Below are 23,384 nucleotides of genomic sequence, written 5' to 3' on the forward strand. Positions count from 1 at the left end.
AATGAAGAAAATGATGTGTGTTTTTTTCTGTGTTAAACATGAAACCTGATTACCCAGGCTATGCTACAGAAAATATAACTCATTTGACTGTCATACTGTTTTTGAAGCAAAAGCTCTAATTCTTGCTAATAAAAGAACATCTGAACATGTTCATATCCTCACCCACAGTTGATTATTGAAGAAGGAGAATCATTTGAAGGCCGCTGTTCCAGCTCTGTAAAATAAATCCAAAGAAGCTTTGGGGATATAAATGAGATTATCTAGAAACAACACTGTTGTTTAACCAGTTCAACATTATTGCAGATGTAATTATTAAGCTTTGGATAAAGACGACTCTCGCCTACCCTGCCCTCTTTTGAGTGTTAGTCGTCCATGCTCTGACCCCACACACACTCTGTCACTCAGTAACTAAATTTTGACCCAGAGGGACAGACTTTGATCAATGCACATACACAACGACACACTCACTCACTCACTAACTCGCACAAAAGTGTGAAGCAACATATTCTTAGGCATGAACGATATCAGGCTTAAGTCACACAGGCAGCATAGCTAACGTAATACATATTGAACCTGCAACAAATTAAACAAACATTTCCCACTGTAGCAGGTAAACAAGCAAAGCTCTGCAGTCAGACACACCATAAGCACACAACGGGAGATATACATTGAAATAATGATGCATAATAAATGCTGGATAATGAGTTTCCTCTCTTACATAATAGATGAGTTCTGTCCAATCACGTAAAGTTGTGTGTGATTGTTTGCGTCCGGGACAAACTGGTGTGTCTGCACTGATCAACTTTGTGTAGTGACATTTAATTTATTAAAAAAAGAGGATTTAAAGGCATTTTTTATTAGAAAACCTTGTTTTTATAAAATCTCTAAATCAAACAGTGACATTAAAAAAAACAGTACAAAATACTTCTGGTATTATCTATAAAAATCTACAAACATATTGCTCAGTATAAGGTCACAAGAACAAAATTCTGTCACAGAAATAAGACAGTTACAATCATTTGTTAGTAGACGTGATGCATTCACAGACGCAAGGTGAGGAAAAAAGGATCTCAAGGACATTTTGCATGAAAGGGTTTTCAGATCTGACTGTGCACTCCCAAACGCAACTCAACACAACACAGCATATTTGCATACATGCGTTTTTGTTCCGCAGCGATCAGGTATTTGGGCCTTCATGCTAAATATAAGAAACATTATATGAATGCTTTTTTAGACCAAGTCATTTGATGGGAAGATTTGTAAGGCTCTTTTCCTTTGGAGGACAACATTGATTTTAAAAACTCCTTTGCCTTCTCTTTGTCCTTTACAGGGGCATTCCATTATTTTCCAACCTGGGTCATTAACGTGTCTAAAAAAAATTTTGGAATCCATCCAGTAGATGGACACAAGTAATCTTATGGGGCAACAGTCCACGAAATGTCCAATAAAAGTGCTTTTTCGATCAAAAAATGGCAGCAACAAACAGAGGAGGAGCAATTAGCTGCTGCACGGTTCACAGGGACTTTTCTTTCTTACTCTTTAAATAAGACATGTGTAATGTTGCCAGACTCTTCCCAGAACAACAATCTGAGCATATCATCATGAACAAAGCACTTTGAGTGGACATTCCATGAACTGCCGTGGTTGCCCCTTAAGATTGCATTGTAGCCACTGCTTGTGGGCCGCGGTGGTCTAGTGGCAGAAACTTGGACTATGGGCAGAGAAGGTCTGTGATTCGTCTCTGGTTCGACTCCACAGAGAGACAACAAAAGACGAACCTGGATTGATCTGTCCAAAAATCCAAGAGTCTCCCTACCCTGTCTAGTGCCCCTGAGCAAGGCACCTTACTCCCCTAACATCTGCTCCCCGAGCACCGTACATGTTCGCTCACTGCTCTGTGTGTCCTGCACCAGATGGGTCAAAACCAGAAGTTAAATTTCCCTACCTGCATGAGTGTGCCTTTGCATGTCTGTGCATGTGTTTGGGACTAATAAATGCATCTTATTTTATTGGACAAATACACATTTTTATGCTAGGTGTCTAATTTACACAAACATTATAGATGCCAATTTAAATATAAAGGGCTGTAACAGCAGCCAACACTGTCCTCAGGTTAAAGTACTTCCATGCCAGGATTTTTGGGTGAAATCCATTGCTCGTTACAGCTGATTTCTATATTGACTTCTGACACATAACAAGGTCACCGTCTAGAAGAACAGACAGTTATTGGACACAGATGGATTCCTTTCTCCTTCACGACATTGGCCATAACAACTTCAGGATCATAACGCCTCTCACTTCATAAACCCTGCTAGTTTAATCCAGCATGTTTTCCCCCCACATGAATTTTTGGACTCTCTCTAATGCAGTGTTGCCGTAGTTTTGATATTGCTCCAAAAGCCTTGATCATTATCAAAACCATCCCTCATATTTCTTTGTTCTTGTTTGGAAACTTTTAAACAGAACCTTCTTTCCATTTTCCTCCAATTCAGTACTTGTCTCTGACACTGCAGCAGCAGCGCTCTCTTCATTTGGCCTTAACTCAGCAGAACCCTTGATTTAAATCTAAGGGTGCCATCTGGGCTTCCCTCCAGCAAGCTTACTGGCTATCTTCACATCAGTGAAGCCTTTTCTGTCGCCACTTCCTCAGTCTGAGTCATCGCCAACGTCGTCGTCTGAGCTCGGGCCCTCGTCCTCTGAGGAGCTTGGGTCCTTAGTGCTGGCCTCTGAGATCATGCCATCTGAGCTGTCAATCTCTAAGGACGTCTCTGACATGTAAAGGTGTATGGACCTCAAGGGGTGGCTGGGACACACGCACAGATTGGACAGGGAGATATCCACCAAGGAGAGGAATGAGCAACATAGCACACAACCACACACACACACAGCGATATGCATTCATGCTTGACATATTTTTGAATTATTTATGTACATGCATGACCATAAGTCCCACACAAATGAAGAGGAGAAAGACAAGCAGACAGCTACACACACACCAGCAGGGACAAAGGGTTAGAATCACTAAAGGTCAAGTCCCATGTAGAGCAAAGGCCAGCTTAAAATATTTTTACCCATCTTCATCTGATTTGGGTAACATTATTTCCTTCCTTTCCCAAGTTTTTCGGTCACAGATTCGGTTTGGAGTCTGAATAAATAAGATCGTAACAAGATCACAGCAAAGTTGTCAACTTTTCCTTGAGGGGCTTGGCTTTTGAAATCCGGAGCAAACATTACCGCAGCAAGGTAAACAGTATAGCACCCATTACAGAGAGATCTGAAAACCCAATAGAAGCAAAGAAGTCCCACATGTCCAGAAGAAGGCAGTTATGACAAAATAGCTCATTGTTTGAAACAGACAAAAGGCATCATATATGGTAAGAAAATTGCAACTTCATTGAAATGTAAATATTATAGAATAAAATATAGAATTATTATTACATTTAATTATGTGCTAGATTTTTTCAGAAAAGTATGAAATGTCTGTTTCCAACAAATGGTCATCATCATGTCTTGATTGCTATCTTTTGCAGCAGCCACAAAAAAACACTCTTATAACACCACAGGATACCAGCAAAATACAGCGATACTACTTAAGCCGTGAAACAAATTGGAAATGTACAACAGCTGAAATGTAGTTGATGAAAAATCGTTGCTCTTTTTCCTGTCATGTGGTAACTAAAATTAAATTTCAGTTACGAAGTTATGAAGTTATGAACCTGCTCATTTATTGTGTCACAGTTTCTATTGTTTAGATGAAATAATGTATCATACACAGGACTTGCACTGCATTGGTATGTGGGAGGGGGTCAAATGTATTAGTAGGGAAGTAAATTGCAATTGCTGTTCTACATCTACATCATCAAAACAGGAAATGTGTTTGGAAGCCCACTTAGCTGAACGATAAAAGACACATAGACATACTACCACCAAAGGACACATTTTCATTTTATTTCTGCTTTAATGACAGCTGCCCATCGATTGGTCCAGGTTGGGAGCTGTGGCCAGAATCGCGGTGGGAGAGGAGGGAGGAAGTAAAGTGTCCAGTTTAGAAATATAGCCCCACGACCCAAGAAAGAGCGCCACCGACCCGAAATACCCTGAGTCAGACGGCGAGAGAGAGAGAGATAGAGAGAGAGAGAGAGAGAGTGTGTGGCTCCCCCTGTTTCTCTGTCTCTTCCCCTCTGTTTTTCTCTTGGTCTTACCACACAGTGGGGTCTTTTCTCTCTTTGCGGGGAGCTTCCTCGCTCCCCTCCGGCTGCCTCTGTCTCCGTTTCTTGCACCTCCTGCAGTAGAGGATGAGCATGATGAGGAGGACCACTGCAGTGATGCCGCCCGCGATGGCCAAGGCCAGATGGAGAAGTTGGGAGAAAGAGGCTGTAGGTGAGAAGGAAAGAAAGGAATCCAGACTGAGAAATGTTGCTACTGCTCTGTTCTACATTCACGAAAAAATTCATTTTAACCAGTTGGTCAGTCACTTTGGTCCAGAGTGAAATATTGTATGGACCACTGTTTATACACACATTCATGGCCCTCAGAGGATAAATCCCAATGACCAAGGTACTACCCTAACATTTCCTCTCACCTCTTGCACCAAATTGAAGTTCATAGTTTTGATGGTTGAGTTAAAAGTTAACAAATGCCATTTAATTTGGCACATGTATGGGAATGGTCAGAGTCCTTGGCTGTAATAAAACAAGACAATATTCATGATATACATAAATACATTACTGTCTGAGACTAAATCTGCCCACCTGTGGAGACGACACGCAGATGAATCTCTCCAACTGATCCGTGGACATCCGGCGGATTCTTGACCTGGCAGATGAAAGTGCCGTTGTAGGTGAACTTGACCTCTTTAATTATGATGGAGGCGTCTTGGCCCATGATGTCACCGGCCCAGGAGATGTGCTTCCTGAAAATGCCCTCTAGAGGAGGATAGGGTCGTTCCTGGTAGTGGAACACCTACAGGTGGAATTTGAAGAGCAGATTTGCTTTTAGCAACAGAAAGACTGCAAGTCACAGCAAAAAAAGGCTAGAGCTGCTTGGGAAGGAGGATATTTTATTCTTAGAGAGAACGACAAGACAAGACATAAACCCAGACCTCATTATGCGCACACACACTCACTCACACACATACGTACACAAACACAGGCTGTCTTGGATGCTCCGTAGGGAGCCCGATGACTCACCAACTCCTCTCTCAGTTGGTTGAGGGGGTGGATCCGCCCTGACACAATGCGGTTGGTTTGAGGTTTGATCATGCTGTCTTTCAAACACACACACACACAGGTACGCATGCACACACACACACACACACACACGCACACACATACATACACACACACAAACACACTCAAACTCACACACTCACCGATTCCTCTCTGCCTTTTTTGAGGGGTCTAAAGCTCCACGAGATGACAATTGTCTTGGCATTAATAGGAGAGGAACTCTGAAATGTGCACTTGAGACGAGCGTCCGTCCCGTTGACTGCCTCCATTTCCCCATATGTGTATATACGCATCCCGCTGACCTGCAGCATGCCTGCAAAATACAAACATATAGCACAGTAGCAAAGGTTACTTTCAAAGAAGAATGCCCTCTATCCAGTAGCAAAATCAATACACGCATACATACATATAGCTTACACATAGGCGTTTGAAAATAAACACAAATAAATGTACAAGAATACAGAGCAAAATATGAAGTTTGTGTTCACCCTCATCAGTATTTCCCTGCCTCGTGAGTGCATGCAGTGAACCAATTGACCTTACCTCTGCCTACGCAGAGGTGCTGCAAGAAAAATCACTAACTCTGGAGTTGTCGCAGTAACTGTGTTAGATACATAGCACACTGAAGCCCTACAGACTGGTCCTAAGGCTGAAAGTATACATGATTAGATCTGCCAGCAGTAAGTGAACATCCTGAATAAAAATCTGCTTCATTACATCTCGAAAGTCCAAACTGATTTCAGGTCAGTAGGCTGATTCTGTGACACTTAATGAATAATAGCCACTTTAGCCATACTACTGCAGCAGAGAGGCGAGGGTGCAATTGAAAGTCTGCTGTATATTATATGGATATGGACTATATCAATCTTTACACTATGTGATAGACCTATTAGATGGAAACTGAATGGACTGGAAGAGCGGAGAGAGATATTGGCAACAATTTGGCTCTTCCACATAATGATCGATGGAGTTTCCCAGAGTGGAGTGAGTGCCAACACACATGTACAGTACACCGCACAGAAACACACACGCACACACACACAAACACACATGCATGCCCCCTCCCAAGCAGAGACATTCTTCAAGCTGACTTTCTGCCTGGCAGCTGGGATAAATCATACAGAAACCAGCCAATCATGTCTCCCTATTGTGTTGTTGAGTCTCTTGATCAAGTGACATTAAACTTTATTCTGAAACAGCCCGGTGGGAATGTATGTATGAGACTCTGTGGATGTCTGTGAGCCTGCTGTCCAGTTCAGATCAGCCTGTACTATTTATAGGGGGAGCTCCATATGCCACAATATTATCAGGAGCCATGTCTAGCCTTGTTAAGTCAATGCACTGGCACACAGCAGAGCGTCCATCTGCAGAGCTCACAGCCAGTGTGCTTCAGCACAGCCAAAACTTTCTCCTGTCGACATCATCACACTGCATAGGAGGAATCTGGAGAACAAGTTGAACACTGACTAGGGCTGTCACCTCATATACACATTTCATCCTCTGCTCCAGTTTTATTGATTGGTTTTATAACATAGATAAAGGTTGTACAATACCTTCAACAGTTGCTTTCTAAAATGGATATGATAAACTTAAAGGACTCAGCCCTGAAAAGATGAATCAGAATCCAGTCCACAATTTAAAATGTAGGCAAAGAAACTAAGGTGGTCCATCCCAATGCTAATTGGCAACATACCCAAAGGCTCCAGACATATAAATAACAAGTCATGAAAGAGGGCAAATTGAGCCCTATCACTTCCCCTGCATTATAATCACAGCAAGCATTAAGTCTGGAGGAACTGGGATAATGTCCGCGGGGTTTTGGCTCCTCTGGCAACGTGTCCTGTTCCTTATCAGACTGGAAAGAGTTTCCTGTGGGCCCGGGATGAGAGACTGGGGCGACCAGACGGCCCCCGCACACCATTAGACAGACAGGCTTCTCTCTCATCGCCAGGTCCTGACAGAGCTCCAGCAGCTATAAGTGTTTTAAACGAGCCTGATGAAACCTGGGAGGGGTGGGATCGAGTGAGTGATACAAACAGAACAACAACATAAGTCCTTCTCAACAAATCGTCTTGTTTCAGAAATGTATTTTTCTTGAATGGAAGAGAAGGTTTTGGTAAAGTAAACCTGATGTATATTTGATTATTTGGGGATATTTCCTCATTAGCATCTTAAAGATGAGAATCCATTTTGGATCAATAACTTCCTGAATGAGTCAAGAGGTTGAAGATGTTGAAACGGTTTGGTTTGCAACAAGCATCGCTGCCTTCTTCTTATTCAAAGAAAAATAAGACATTAACTATATTTTGGTATGAATTAAAATAAGATATATAATTTGATCTGATGGAAAAGGTGAGGGGAGAAAGCCTCCAGTGTAAAAATCACTGATGTTAGTGAATCAAACCTCATGTGATGCTTCAGCGCTGGCTGTACCCGGCTGTACCTAGTAATAAGTGTCTGTGCGTGTGTGTGTGTGTGTGTGTGTGTGTGTGTGTATGTGTATGTGTATGTGTGTGTCACTAGAAGCATCTGAGCCACAAAGTAAAGGTCTCATATTCCATGTGACAAAGACAAACAGAGGGAATGGAGGAGTAGGGTCCAGAAATAAAACTGTATATAGAATTGCAAGTCTCACAAAAACATTGGCCCTGTTAACAAGCAAGTGTTTCATTTCAAACTATTGTTGGTTTTGGGTTACATGGCAATGTTTGTCTGGTCTGTTCATCACGTCATCATTAACTTTTCTTACTTGCTTGATATGAGCATCATTATCACAAAATGTCTATGTCATAATTTCATTGTTATGACATGAAATGTGATGGGAATCTCTTTTCCTTGCTCTCATGCTGCTTGATCTTCAAAATGCTTGATTGTTTTTTAACTGCTGAAGCACCTTGTTACTGTGTTTTGAAGGGTGCTATAGAAATAAATTGTATTATTTTTCAAATTCTAATTATTATTATGTAACCTATCTTCTGTAAAAGAGAAAACAAATTGCAAATGTAAGCAGGAAACACTGTACCTGCAGATCATCAACGCATTAACATTGTTGTTGTTGGCATGTTAGCATGGTGACATCTGCATTCAGCCCCACAGCATTGTAGGGGAGTAGCTTCATGGAGTCGCTCGCTAGCTGAAGACTGAAAGCAACCAATCTATTTAGCATCCTTATGTCAGAGCATAGTGCACGTGGTTATCGTACCAATGTAGCATGACGCTGAACCTCTTCTACGACATTATTTAAAATTCTCACACTGAAAAGATTCATCATGCTGCCTTAATCAGGAAAAAAAAACAGGTCCTTAAGGCCGATACACCCCAATTATAATGAACCATTCAGTTTACAGAACATCAATTAAAATAAGCATTGCTAATCTCCTATAAACAACAACAAAAATCCTTGCTTCTCACACAAGCTCAGCTGATGAAGAATTAAAGTTAATTCATTTTTTGAAGGCAGGAACATATTAGTGGAATGACAGAACATTGAGGGCTGTGTACAGTGCCTCAATTACTACAATAATATGTCCCTGGGGCAAAAAGTACACGATCGCTATTAGCAGGCACTAATTGGAAAAGAGGGATGTGTGCCATTACATGATTGAGGACATTTAAGCGCAGATTTTTTTGCACGTTTAGAGAAAGAGAGGAGAGAGATAAATAAGCACAAACGAGAGACCAGCTTAAGTGGTGCGCAAGAGCAGGGTGATGGAGTTGATGAGTGAGTACGAGGTGTATGGATGAAGCTGGAGTGAGAACAAAATGATTGAAATGTTTTTTTCTCCATAAGTGCAGTCACGTAATGAGGGGAAAATGCCAATTTGTTGTTTGCTTGTTTGTCTGTCCATTCTTCCAGTCCAGTGCGTATCTCCGTCCAGTCTGAGTCGCTGAATTGTTTATGTCTGGACACCCTGCCAGTGCTGACCACACCCAGCACACAGAGACACAGAGAGAGGGAGCTTTCATGGCTTATTAAGATGGTGTTATTTACCAAAGAGGAGGGCAGGGCTGGCGTGCGGAAAATGCATGAATTTGTCCAAATTATCTCCCTATTATTGCAGACACTGACTTACGAAAGAAAAAAAATGATTTTATCACAATGTTTGTCCTTATTAAAGATATTAAAAGCTCTGATATTCCATTGTGTGTGTATTGTGTTAGTGTTGTTTTACTCTTTTTGCAGGGACCTAAATCTCATCTCACATAGGGATGAGATTCATCATAGGGATAAAACTGCAGGTCCCCATAATGTGATGATTACATTTTGAGGTAAGTGATTAAGTCAAATCAATGTCGGTCAAAGCAATATCCTCTGAAGTCATGGCGACATGACTGTGTGTGTGTCTGGGTGCGTGTGTGTTGGCTTGGCATCTTTCTGGGGGATCCATATGGACAAAAGAGCGCACACACACAAACTCTATTATACTGTATGTAGCCTACCAGTGTTGACATTAGTGCATGATACGTATTTGTTGCTATGACCATTATGTCACTGTAAAATGAACTTGCTGAACCTGTGAGGCACTTTATTCTACCTGTCAACACGACTTGGTACAAACTGCACAGGTCCACTTTCATTTGTGAAGCCGAAGAGGGCAAATACTTTAATCTGCAGTAGAATAATCAAAGCAAGCCCAAGAGAGTGTGATTAGGTCTGCTTGGCTTGGCAGTCTTCCCAAGAGTCTCTAAAAGCCTTCCGAGGCGGTAGGAAAAATATCAAGTTGTGGTTGACCTGCCCATATAATATTTCACCCAATGTCAAAGAGTGACGGCAGCAATAAAGCACATAACAATACCCATATGATTAACTGTGTCTTTAGTGTAAAATATGTAGCTGCATATACATACAGTACAGGCTGCCTGTTATTCTGCTGTAGTTAAATCAATAAATCCTGGGTTTGGCACTAGTCAGAATTGATTACCCCCATTTTCAATAAGATCAACAAACTAGAATAGTACTTAGAGAGTGTTTACTTCCACCAACGCCCAACAGTCCCTTAATGAAACCAGAGTTAAATTCAATAGATTCAGATTTGCACACATTCATAAATATCAGTCCCCAAAAATTATGATTTGTTTTCAAGAGCCATAAAAGAAAAACACCCTATCTCTCATGTTGACGAAAGTGGACAAAAAATGTAATGATCTGAATCGGAACCAAAATATAATGAGTTCTTTTTTGACCAATACGTCATCGTTTCACCAAGTTTCATGGTAATCCTTCGAGTACTTTTTGTGCAATTCTGCTAACTAAAGGAAAAAACAATCGAGCGCAAATGAAAACAGAACCTCCTTGGCAGACGTAATAAACTAGCTCCTCTTTTAGATACAAATCTGAATGAAGATGTTCTGCATTACATTCAATCAAATTCACTATAAACTTCCTGTCTCTATCCATGCCGTGAGGAAAGTCTCTCAAGTGTATTTCATTGTATGTCACGACTGAAGAACAAAATATTTGCTTATTTCTTCCGCCAAGTAAAAATGTTCCACTGAAGTCATACATTCTGCCGACCGACACACAAACAGGCAGAGGTGTCTCTTTAGATGATTTAATTCTACTTAGTAACTGTAAACAAGGGTGGCATTTCCAAAGCTTTCGCATTTTAGGCTGTTCTGCGTGTTTCACACTGCAATGAGGCATGTTCGGTATATTGAACTCTTTTCATAACTGCTCAGCAAACACTCTCAGGTATTCCAAATATTTCTTCTGGGAATATCTTAAAACCCGGTCTGAAGACTGAACAAATACTTCCGCCTCAGTGCTCAATCGAGATCTCTGTCAATGTTTTTTGGATCACTTGTTTTAGCTTGAGGGTTTGTGGATGCAGTTACTAAAATAAATATGGTAAATACAGTAGGAATCAGAGAGAATGGAGCTATTTTCAGTAGTAAATAAGTGAACGATAATGTCGACGAGCAGGTACAACATTAAGATATCGAAGGCCTGGTTCACACTAGAGAATTTCTAAGGAGGATAGACGACCAGTTGGAAGTTTTTGTCACAATAATACACTAACACAACATTTAGTTTGTGATGCTTCCCGGTCAGCTCGAACTCACTGGCGATGCAGGTTTATGCTCAGTATTCCGTCTGAGCCAATTTTCCTAAATATCCCAGTTTTTATGACACAAACTGGAGCACAAAGATTATTTTGTAAACCCCTAACCCTTCAAGATTAATTTGGGGGAAAAAACGGCTCCAACTGGCCATGAAGCGGGACAGCCCGCCCCAGCCGGCGAATCGGGTCGGGACATCCTATAGTGTCCACCGGCCCTAAGAATACACATTTATAAATCACGTTTTTTCCCTGACTTGAAGGCCTCCTGGATTTAAAGAGAAGGGAGAACTCAAGAATAGCTGGCCTAACTCTCAGAATCAGGAAATTGGTTTCATTACATTATTTCCTCGATGGTCTGTGTTTGTACTTGTCCTCTTTTCATTATGGCTCATGAACAAAGGCACCACCAGGGGGAAGCCGGATTTTGTCTTGCACCGGTTTTGGAGGAAACACTTAGGACAGGACCAAACACACAGAGCTCAGAGGATCACAAAGAGCCTCTTCTCCTCTTTGTGAGAGTTTTCACAAGCTCAGGTTAGTTTTCCTCTCTTTTATACAATGCAGATCTTTCATGTTGGGCTGGACTCAGGGCTGGGAATAGTAGGTTCAGGTAACACTAGGTTCTCAGAGGGAGAGTCGAGTGGTTGGAGGAGAGGGAGCCCCTGATATGAACACAACAGTTTTTGTATTATAGTTGTATATTTTCTTTGTGCAGGCTTCTGTTCCTTCCACTTGCAACGGCCATTCACTTGTGCCAAAAAGAGCAAGTGCACCATACGGCTGAAGGTAGAGTATGTGCTTATTTTGTGTACTTTTGTTCTGGTGCTGTCTTTCATCGTCAGGGCCCCTTTGTTCCAGTAAAGGGAAATTTAAATTATATTTTAAACAATTTGGTGTGTGTTATCTTGCAGCTTAAAGGGATAGTTCACCCCTATGCCGATGGATAAAGGATTTGAGCCCACGAAACACTTCTGGAGTTTCAGGGGAAAACAGTGTAGCTGACTGGTGACCTATTTTCAGACGTATTAAAACAACAGAAAAAACATAACAAGCCCCCATAACTGTTTGTGTGCTGTCATCCAAGGGTCTGGAAGCCCCAACAATGACTCGAAACGAGGTCATTTCCGCTTTGTTTTAATCCGAAATGCCCACCAAAGGTGTCTTAACTACCAATCATTAGCATTTCCAATGCTGAATGCACCTCATTGGAATATATCAGCAGACTTTTAAGCTTAAACTGTATGTAAATTACTTCATTTCGGGGGTTGAATATGAATGTCGGGGCTTCCAGACACATGGATGACACCACAGGAGCGGTATGGAGGCCTGTTATGGTTTTTGTCTGTTTTTTGTATTGGATTCTGCTCTTTCAAAGTTTACCCCTTAGTCTCCAGAAGTAGAAGGCCCTTCTCTGGTTAAATCCTGATTACCTCCACACAGGGGGTTTTGTTTTCACTCCTTGTCTGTCTGTCTGAAGTAAGATAACACAAAAACAACAGAACGGATTTCCCTGAATCTTAGTAGAAGGATGCAGCATGGGTGAGGGAGGAATCCATAACATTTTGATACTGATCCAGGAATTTCCATTAGTTTCTTTAACATTGTGAGATAGCGTTTTATTAATTTTGTTAACCAAATCCAACACCTTTGGGATGGATGTAAATGATAACTGAAGGTCAAACTTAAAAATATAAACATCACCAAACTATTAATGCACTTGAGTTTAAATGGAAGCAGAATCGGCAGCCGGATTCTAATACATACAGCGGATTCTTCCTCGTCTTCAAAGAACATTGAAGACTGTTAATCGAACCCACCCCTGGGCTGCTTTGGACATTTTTGGATGCTTTCGGCATGCAACTATAACATAAGGACTGTCTCTCATTAACTTTGAACCTATATTAAGTTCTCTTCTGTAAAGATATTCCTCGATTTCATTTTATTTCTTATTTTAACCATTTTTTTGTTGTTTCTGCACAGACCACTTGTCAACAGTGTGGGCGGGACTTTCATTGGAGTATCTGCTGAGGGAGTTTGATTGCCTGCAGGTGGCACTGCAGAGTCTAACTCTCTCCACATTCAGAGTTAGACTATGCTTGTTCATGTCTGTTACTTAGGGAAGCGTATTGCATTCACTTGGGAAAAAAAATACATGTTTTTCTGAGAAGTGGCTGCAGCAGGATAAGAGAGGAGCACAAAACAGATGAACAAACTATAGAATCTGGAAAGGGGGTACAGGGACCCCAATGGGTAAAGCAGCAATATGAGATCAGAGACACATTCAGTGGTGGGATGACGTGGCTCTGGAGGCTCTAGCAAACTGGTTCTTCAGAGCTTCACAAGTTGAATCAACTTCAAACCAGCCTTACCACCAGTCCAGCACTACAGCCAGTTTCTCCTTTGTGAGAAACAGGTATGTGAGCCAAAGTCATTCAGAGCTCAAGTGTGATCAAACGCCAGAATTTGTCCTTCGTCCACTCCACCCACTAACCCCTCCTCTGTCACTCCCTGGCTAACACCTTCAAAACCGGTTAATAATTCACATTTGTCTGTTGTCTCTGAATCTGACAGCATAACTCTCCCAGCCTGGAAAATTCCATCATCATGGTTTTGCTTCCGCTGGAAGATCTATCAGTTTTTACCGTAACTAAATAGTTTTGAGAACGAGTGATGTAAGAATGCGACGACACTGACAGAAACCAATGCTGCTGACGAGCTTACATTTGTGCAGACACAGATAAACACTGTGTATGGACACTATGACCTTAAATAACCCTTCAAACACAACTCTTTCCATTCAGTGAGAAGACATTTCAAATCTCTGTTTTTCATTTAATGCGGGGGACAGTCCTATAAATACATGTTTTTCTGAGATAACTATCTCTGAAAATAACTTCTACAGATGCACCATAGAGAGCATCCTGACTGGCTGCATCACCGCTTGGTATGGCACCTGCACTATCCTGAACCGTAAGGCTTTACAGAGGGTGGTGAAGTCTGCCCAGCACATCACCAGGACGGCGCTACCATCCATAGAGGACCTCTACACCCAGCGGTGCAGGAAGAAGAGCAGCCAGATTATTTAAGACCCCTTTCACCCCAGCCATAAACATTTTTGCCTGCTGCCATCTGGCCGACAGTACCGCAGCATCCGGACCCGCACCACCAGGCTCAGAGACAGTTTCATCCCCCAGGCCATAAGACTTTTAAACTCCTCTCTGTGACATATCTGCATATATATATATATCTTGCACATTTGTTGTTTTATTTTCTCCTCAGTTGTTTAGACATATTTAGATATATATACATTATTTTCTTTTAAATTTTGATATTTCATTTTATTCTATTTTACACTATTTCTATCTTATTTTATTGTATAGGTTGTAATTACTTGAGCATTGTTAGAAGAGAGCGTGAGACTCAAGCATTTCACTGCCAGCGACTGCTTAATGTTATTGTTGTGCATTTGACAATAAAAATCGTGAATCTTAAATCTTGAATCTTGAATCTCTGAAAAACAGAGCGTTTTTCTAAGTTTCTTTTTTATCAGAAGCTATCTTGGAATTTCCGAGATATTTATCTCAGAAAAACAAAAAAACATTTGTATTCAAGTGAATGCATTACGCTTCAGTAGAAAACACTCTAAAGTTCAGTCCAAACAAAGACCGTGCATCACTCTCTTACTCTGGAACTCTTTCTTCCTGTCCTTCTTTACCCCCCCCCCCCCCCCCCGCTTCCTCCGGGGCAATTGTAATTCATCAGGCTGCAGCGTCCAGAGGAAACATAGAGGGTGAGTGAGGATAAGAGTTTAATCCATCAAACCTCTTCCACTCCTGCCTCGCAGCTGACTCAACAACTTCTCCCCACAGGATTACAAACTATTGGGTGGGGGGTTGCTCCAGTGTGTATATGATTCGATCAACGTCGCTGTTGGCCCACGGGGTATGGCTTCTGGGGTATGGACAATCCGACCCTCGAAAGACAGTCTGATGCTGGACTGGCCGTACATGTTGATTGTTCTACAGTGGTATGAGTCAGGCCCACTGTGACCTCTACCTCTGCTCATGCGCAGCTGAATAGGTCAGCAAATGTTCACAGATCAGAAGGAGGTACTGACCTCTGCTCTTTGTTCTCCACTTCAAGGCGATCGCCACCAATTTTTACAAATAAGGTTCAGTTCAGTTGACTCTATACTCAGCCTATGAAAACATTTGAATGTTTACTGTGGATCTGAAGGGAGTGTTTAAAGTAAGAGTGGACCAGAAATAGCAGAGGAAGGGAAGAGAAGTATTCCTCCCTCATGTAGCCACTGTGAATATTATATTTAACCAAGAATGGGAAACTGGCTGGACACTGGACTGCTTTGCTATTTTTACAAGTGTCCCAGTGCTATAACTTGAACTGGTACAAAACCCAGAAAACCAGCCTGGTAAGTGTCAGTGATGTGTACTTCAATTGATATGAAATTAATCATAAGCCTTTTCGACTCAGGCGTTTTAAGGGCAGGTTTGTGTTTCAACAGCCAAAGAACTGGTTCTTCTACAGAAAAACTGGTGTGATTCTGTCACCAACACTTTTCTGGTCTACAAGACAGAACCGGTTTTACGTCATGGGCTGAGGGCAGGATAATCATGACCAACAAGACCAATAAGAGCAACCAAAACATCGTGACCACCATTAAACAGCTTGAAAATTGAATATTTTTATGGATGCCAAAGCGAGGCAGCAGCGGCCCTTCTGTGGAAGAGACATAAGAAGTGTCTCTTTCTCCTGTCGACATCAGCTGAAGAGCAGGATAAACTAGAAGGAGCTTCACGTACAAAGTCTGAGTTCGAGCACATATAGCGAGAAGTGGCTGCAGCAGGATAAGAGAGGAGCACAAAACAGATGAACAAACTATAGAATCTGGAAAGGGGGTACAGGGACCCCAATGGGTAAAGCAGCAATATGAGATCAGAGACACATTCAGTGGTGGGATGACGTGGCTCTGGAGGCTCTAGCAAACTGGTTCTTCAGAGCTTCACAAGTTGAATCAACTTCAAACCAGCCTTACCACCAGTCCAGCACTACAGCCAGTTTCTCCTTTGTGAGAAACAGGTATGTGAGCCAAAGTCATTCAGAGCTCAAGTGTGATCAAACGCCAGAATTTGTCCTTCGTCCACTCCACCCACTAACCCCTCCTCTGTCACTCCCTGGCTAACACCTTCAAAACCGGTTAATAATTTGCATTTGTCTGTTGTCTCTAAATCTGACAGCATAACTCTCCCAGCCTGGAAAATTCCATCATCATGGTTTTGCTTCCGCTGGAAGATCTATCAGTTTTTACCGTAACTAAATAGTTTTGAGAACGAGTGATGTAAGAATGCGACGACACTGACAGAAACCAATGCTGCTGACGAGCTTACATTTGTGCAGACACAGATAAACACTGTGTATGGACACTATGACCTTAAAATCACCCTTCAAACACAACTCTTTCCATTCAGTGAGAAGACATTTCAAATCTCTGTTTTTCATTTAATGCGGGGGACAGTCCTATGACTTAAACTTTAGGCACGGAGTGCCTCACCTTCACACTGCCACACAGATTCACCCTGAGCCCTTTTGTGTTAAGGATTGGTGTGTTCTTGCATGTGAGTACGTCATTGTCAACCCAACACACCCCAAGGCAATCACATCAGTCCGACACAAAGGCCAGACGTCCTCCGAGCTGTGTCAACACGCGGCGCGTGAGCGTCATGTAAAAAAAACACATCTGCACTGTGTTACACTGACGCATTATTGTGGGGAGATTAGAGATGTTGTGGCGGGGAGATAACTCCATCATCCCGGGTAACAGACACAAGCTGCTTGTCTACTGTGAACCTGATAGACTTCAATTATTTACCTGGTATGCAGGTATGTGTGCGATCCAGGTATTACTCATGTTGTGGGGAACTTCCTTATGCCGGTCCCTGTGACGTCAATCATTAAATGTTATGGTAAAGACGTGTTTCATGGTTAGTTTAAGGTTAAGGTCAGAGTGGGGGTTAGGGTTAGATTTAGGGGTTAGGCAAGTAAATATGGTTAGGGGGGGGGGGGGGGGGGTGCTAAACCAGTAAATCAGGACAGGTTTGCACATGTCTGTGTCTGTGAACATTTCAAGCTTATGGTAAAAGGAAGGCAGATGAAGGCAAGAGGAATTAAAGTAAAGCAGGGAAAGAACTTACTGTCAACAACTTAAATCTCCTACGGTGTGTAAAACATAGCATTTTTAGAGGGTCCTCATTAGCCAGTCCCAGTGTGGCTGAAAAAAAGGAATTTAAACGTCTTCAGAGCGTACTGCAGATCCTGTTTATGTATTGTCTTTAAATACGCTGGCTGTTCAAACATCACTGTCTCCTTTTCATATATTTCACCCTGAAAGCACTTTAATAGCAGCGCATTTATCTTTGAGAGTGATTTTTTAAAACCTCATAACCTGCTGCGATTGCAGAAGCGAGAAGAGGAGGGTGATTACTCTGCTCTGTCTGGACTCCTCAGAGCAAGTCTGCAAATGAATGATAACTTTGTCTTTAATCAGTGCAATGGATGTCAACACAGGGCTGATGGGTAAAAGAACTGAGACGCTGCAGAGCTGTAATCAGTTCAAACATGTCTTTCTTCAGTCACATGCTTTTATTTGATCAGCTATTCCTCCACATCCACACAGTACATACAGTCGTGAATGTAATCACTCTGTGTGTGTCAGCCTGTGCATGTGTTTTGGACTAATCTGCAAGCACATGCACACTGTCAACACAAGCAGCTTGCTACTGAGCTGAATCCTGTACATGATGCTTTGGCAGTGGATGGACACATTCAATCAATATAATCCACTTAGCTGGGATGGACACAGATAACTTCAAGGTTAAACAACCTGGTGTCTGCGGAATGAATTGCCTCTGATGGCATATCAAGATCCACATTAGAGCATGCTCCATTAGTGCCATTAACCTGAAGCATTGCGATGAGAGCATTTATAACAATTGATCTATTAGTGTTTATTTGCCTGGTTGTTGTGTATCTGACAAGTTGTTATGATCCAGCTGACATGTATCCTGGAGCACAGGAAGCAGGTGGACTTATCTGCGTCCAGCGGGCCACTTAACAGCCGCTTTGGGCGTCAGCACGGATACACATTAATAGGCAGGAAAAGGAGCGAGTTTGCATAAACAATGCGATCAGGAGTTGTTGCCGGCAAACGGCTCACTGTAAAGTCATTATGGGTCAGAAGTGGGCCCCGCGGTTGCTGCTCCAGCGGCCCACCCGGTGCCCCCGTGCCAAGATCCCCACTTCCCAATGACGCACGGCGGGCGCGCAGAGATGGAGGCTGAAGACTCCCTGCGGAGCTTTCACTAATCCGGGTTTCTCTTCTCCTCTGGATGATGATTGTCGGGAGCGTTTGTGAAGGTTATCCGGTTGTGTCTTTAAGTTATTCTGGGGAGGTGTAAACAGCTGGAGTACACGGCCAGTTTGCATTGGTAGTATTGCCCTAAATATATTTATCTTTGTTTGGTCATTACATTTATTTATAGGCTATTGTATATACATAGATCCATCACACAAAACATGTAATTCCAAAAGTGTTGAGCACCAGCCCACATTAAAGCAGGGTCATCTCTACACTCCACTCATACCAAACCACGGGTCTCACCTGAAGCTGCAAGTCCGCACAGGACGGTGAAGAAATAGAGCCCTTTTACGCACATTGGATGGACGCTCCGACCACCACCACACCGGGAGTCAACTAAACCGCACAGAGACTCCTCCGCCACCGGTTCACAGATACAGGGCACGCGACCGACGACTCTCCAGATGCCTTTTCGAGGGGGATGAAAACGTGTGTTTACGCCGAGTCAACTCTTCCACCTCGTTTCTCCAAAGACGCGTCCCAACTCGCCGCTTTCCTCATACACTTCATTTGAGCACCCTCCCACTAGAGTTTTCGGGCGGAGTAACAAAGTCACCCCCCTCTCCTCGCTGCCTTTATCATTCTTTCTCTCTCACACACACACACACACACACATGTCAAAGCTAAAGCGAGCAAATTCTTGATGGTCACCCAACCTGTTCTGCTGCTGCGTAAAATGCGTGGCTTCATGCTGTTGCGCAAGCACTTGTTCAGGTGTTGTACAGTGGAAATACCACATACAGTATAAACTAATTATGTGACTGTGAATGCTGACAACAGTCACACTATTGTTTATAATAATCTATACTTTGTTATCACCTCCGCTAACGACCCATGTTTCCGTTTGCTTGGTACTGCACTGTTAAACACAAAACTTGGTGGAAGGATGTTTTTTTGTGTCATGGAAAAAACCCAATAGATATTGGTGAAGATCCAGATCATGGAGGATACTGGATTTTCTTAAACAATATGGAGATAGGACGTTTTTCTCAGAGAATAACACAGGGACGTTTAGAGGACTAATATCTATGAACTTGGGCATTTTTGTGCAGCTTGTTTGGATTTAAGTAGACTGTTGGGGCTTGACAGAGGTGTCTGCTCCAGCGCTTGGACAAGAGCCAGCACTTGGACAAACTTTATTGGACGTGTATTTTGACTTTTTGGTTTGGTCCATGTCCAATCTGCCAATATGGAGGAGGCAGGATTTATAACCTATACTGCAGCCAGCCACCAGGTGGCAAAAAGGAGCTCCCTTTTTGGGGAACAGTCATATCGTCCTTCTTTGTATACAGTCTATGGTTTGACCACAGACATGGGAATAACAAAAGCCTTGATGTCAGTTTTTCTGATAAATGAAAATTCGCTCATTATCTACTCACCACAATGTTGCAGCCAAATCCAATACAAGTGAAGTCACTGGTTACTCCCTCTTCTAATGTAAAAAAAACTACTATACAAATTTGCCCATATACTGCTCCTGTGGTATCCTTCAAGTGTCCGTAAGCACAGACATTCAATCTCAAACCCCCCGAGCATACCCTTGGGCAGGGGCCTGTGTGCGCGGGTCATGAGGAGGATATCAGAGGACATTTAAGCCTCAAAGATTGTGAAAATGATGCATACAGACACTTGGATGACACCACAGGAGCAGTATGGAGGCGTGTTATATATTTATTTCTTTACGTTTGAAGATGTGGTCACCAGTTACTTCAATTGTATTGGATTCAGCTGCAAAACTGTTTACCCCTGAAACTCCAAAAGTGTTTGGTGGACTCGTACATTTCACCCACCCCTCCATCGGCATATAGTTGTGAGTAGATGATGAGTAAATTTTTATTTATTTGTGAACTATCCCTTTTAACCAGTTAACTTGGAGATAATCCAGTCTTAGAGGCAGGATCATTAGTCAGAGTTATCCTATAGGTAGAGAAGAAAAATGGAAGATGAAGACCATTAACTGATTCCCTGACTTCATTATCTCTACACGTCTCTTACTTGAGCAGAAATGTACAAAAGCGTATTGTATTTCAGCCTTGTTCTACTGAAGTGACGAGATAGCCTTCACTTCGAATTCTCCCCGCTTCCTCAACTCATGAGTTTCAGCTAGTTTAAGATTTTAAAGCCTAGTGTTTCAGCTAATTCTGGAAAATATAGTACAGCTTAAAATCAATTCTGTTGTTCAATAATTTTTTCCCAGTGAGTTAATTTCAGTCGTCTTCTACTTTAGGTACAGACGTCCACCTTTTTTTAACATTCATTTCATATTCAACTGTCTTCTTTTTGCTTTTTGCTGCATGACTCTGCAAAGCATTTCACCAGTTCAGCTTTCCCCTTCCAATTTTCATCAGGGAATTTATTTTATATTTATGATTCAATCTTATACAATCTGATGTGCGGTAACACAATAAATCGTTAGTAATAATAAGCAGTCATCCAAATGCTGTAAAATCTAACATGGTACCTGACTTCACGTCAAAGGCTGTGACCTGGTGTTGACAGGTTTATTCTCCTGTAAGAATAAAGATTTACTTTTTTTTATTCAAATGTCTGACTTCAATTATCCTTTAATCTTTTCATTACAGTTTTTCTCCATTGCTTTGGCTCATTTCACGAAACAGAAATGAAATTCTCAGAGCTCTAAGTGCAATTGGCAAAATAGCCCATATGGTTCAGCACAACTACATAGATCACCTTCAAAAGGTCATATCTCACCCAAAACAGTTAACTCAAGTTTCAATACCAAATAATTTTCTCATATAAATAGTCAGTGCCCCCAAAATGAAAATTTCCTTCTCGATTGCTGTGGCTCATCTCTCAAAATAACATAGATGGTTCAGCAAATCTCCATAGCACACCTGCAAAAGGTCATATCTCTCCCAAAACAGCCAACTCATCAGTCAAAACTAAATCCTTTTCTCATACAAATAGTCAGTGCCCCCAAAATGAAAAGTCCCTTTGGCATTGTTTAAACACTACAGGTCAAAATGTTTAGATGTTTTGTCAGGATGGCAGTGGACCATAGAAATATCCTTCATGTGCACATTTCAATCTTGGCTCAGTCCTTGAATGGTCACTGAATGGTTACAGTAGATGTTTTCTTTCCAGAATATTTTGTGTATCAAACAGAAAAAAGATTTATTCAAGGTTTCACATAAAATATGTTTATTGAACTCATACTGCCATGGAAATTGTTACAGTAATTGCCATATATAGTGCTTACAGTAACAGAAAATGTGTACAGCACTATATACTGTCAAACAATAAGCACATCAAAACTAAAATTTGGTATAGTGAGACATGACCTTTTGAAGGTGATCATGTAGTTGTGCTGAACCATATGGGCTATTTTGCCTATTGCACTTAGAGCTCTGAGAATGTCATTTTTGTTTTGTGAAATGAGCCAAAGCAATTGAGAAGAACTGTAAACTTACTGTGTGATTGGTGATCAGATGTGTGAAACTCAACCTTGATTACTCAAGTTTTAGTTGCACCTGAAAATTAAGCCGATGATCAAAGATATCCTTATTACAGTATATACCATGATGGTTTTCATGGTATTATGTGCCTATACGATTTTGACAGTGGAGTGAACTATTGTGCAGGTGATGATGTAAACAATGAAATTATGCCAACATGTTCTGCAGAGAACAACCACTTGACTGAGAAGCGACAGTCAGTTTTGACCAGCAATATATATTCAATTGGTAATTGGGCTAACTGAAGGCAATTGTACCTAACCGTTTGCAAAGGTGTGCTAAATCATTTGAAATTTGTGCAAGCTGTTGGAAATTGTACTTGTCATTGCAAGGATGTGCTAATACAATTGCGATTTGATTAAAGGAATGAGATATTCCAATCTGTTGTGAACAAGTGCCCAGTGGTTTGGAGGTTTGCACGTGTTGTTTTGAGAATGTCATTTTTGTTTCGTGAAATGAGTCAAAGCAATGGAGAAAAACTGTAAGTCACAGTGTGTGAGTTCCTGACATTTTATCAGATGGTTAAAAGGAGAATTTCATTTTACCCAATGAATGTTATTGAAAGTCAATACACAGAGGGGACAGCGAAAAGTGATGAGACATCCCTGAGATCAGAACGAACACTGATGGGATGCTGATGTGATGTGAGAGCAGCAGAGGACTGTGTGGTTTTTCACTACTGCATGAAACTGGTTACTGGTTTGAACCACATGGGGGCAGAGCTGCACTTTGAAGCCTGTCAGACAGATGAGAAACGCTGCAGTTCTCTGCTCCATATGTCTGTCATGTCCACATATTTCACCGAACTGTACCGGTCCCACTATGTGAATCACTGTGGAACGACAAGTGCACCAAAAACCATGGTCAGCTTCAGGAAGATGTGTAAAAACCCAAACAGACAACACAAAATAGTTTACAGTTTACTATACAATAAATATCAGTTTTGTAACATTCATGAACTGAGAGCAGCAAACCATTTATTTTATTTGGTATCGGGTTTATAGTTTAGACATAACTATCTAACTATCCTTTATGTTTCAAATGCAACACAGTTTTAAGAAATAGCTTCTGGTTTGAGACTGAAACTCATCTTCCTCTCCAGGAACGAACAGGGTTTAATCACAAAACTATGAATAAGACTGGAGTGCATATAGATCCCAATTTGATGTGATACAAATATCTTCCT

At 41.7% G+C, this 23,384-nt stretch overlaps 1 protein-coding gene across 1 annotated transcript; it reads right to left on the reverse strand.

Annotated features, from left to right (window-relative positions):
• Window positions 1–836: 836 nt before the first annotated feature.
• On the reverse strand, window positions 837–19,331 carry LOC133951371 (myelin protein zero-like protein 2). Its single transcript, XM_062385278.1, has 5 exons — window positions 18,966–19,331; window positions 5,372–5,541; window positions 4,752–4,962; window positions 4,203–4,374; window positions 837–2,803 (listed from the first exon to the last, which is right to left on the reverse strand). Exons 1-5 carry the CDS (start codon window positions 19,018–19,020, stop codon window positions 2,647–2,649), a joined length of 765 nt encoding a protein of 254 aa, XP_062241262.1. The 5' UTR covers window positions 19,021–19,331; the 3' UTR covers window positions 837–2,646.
• Window positions 19,332–23,384: the final 4,053 nt, after the last annotated feature.

This window comes from Platichthys flesus, chromosome 4, assembly GCF_949316205.1.
Source record: "Platichthys flesus chromosome 4, fPlaFle2.1, whole genome shotgun sequence".
NCBI lineage: Eukaryota > Metazoa > Chordata > Actinopteri > Pleuronectiformes > Pleuronectidae > Platichthys > Platichthys flesus.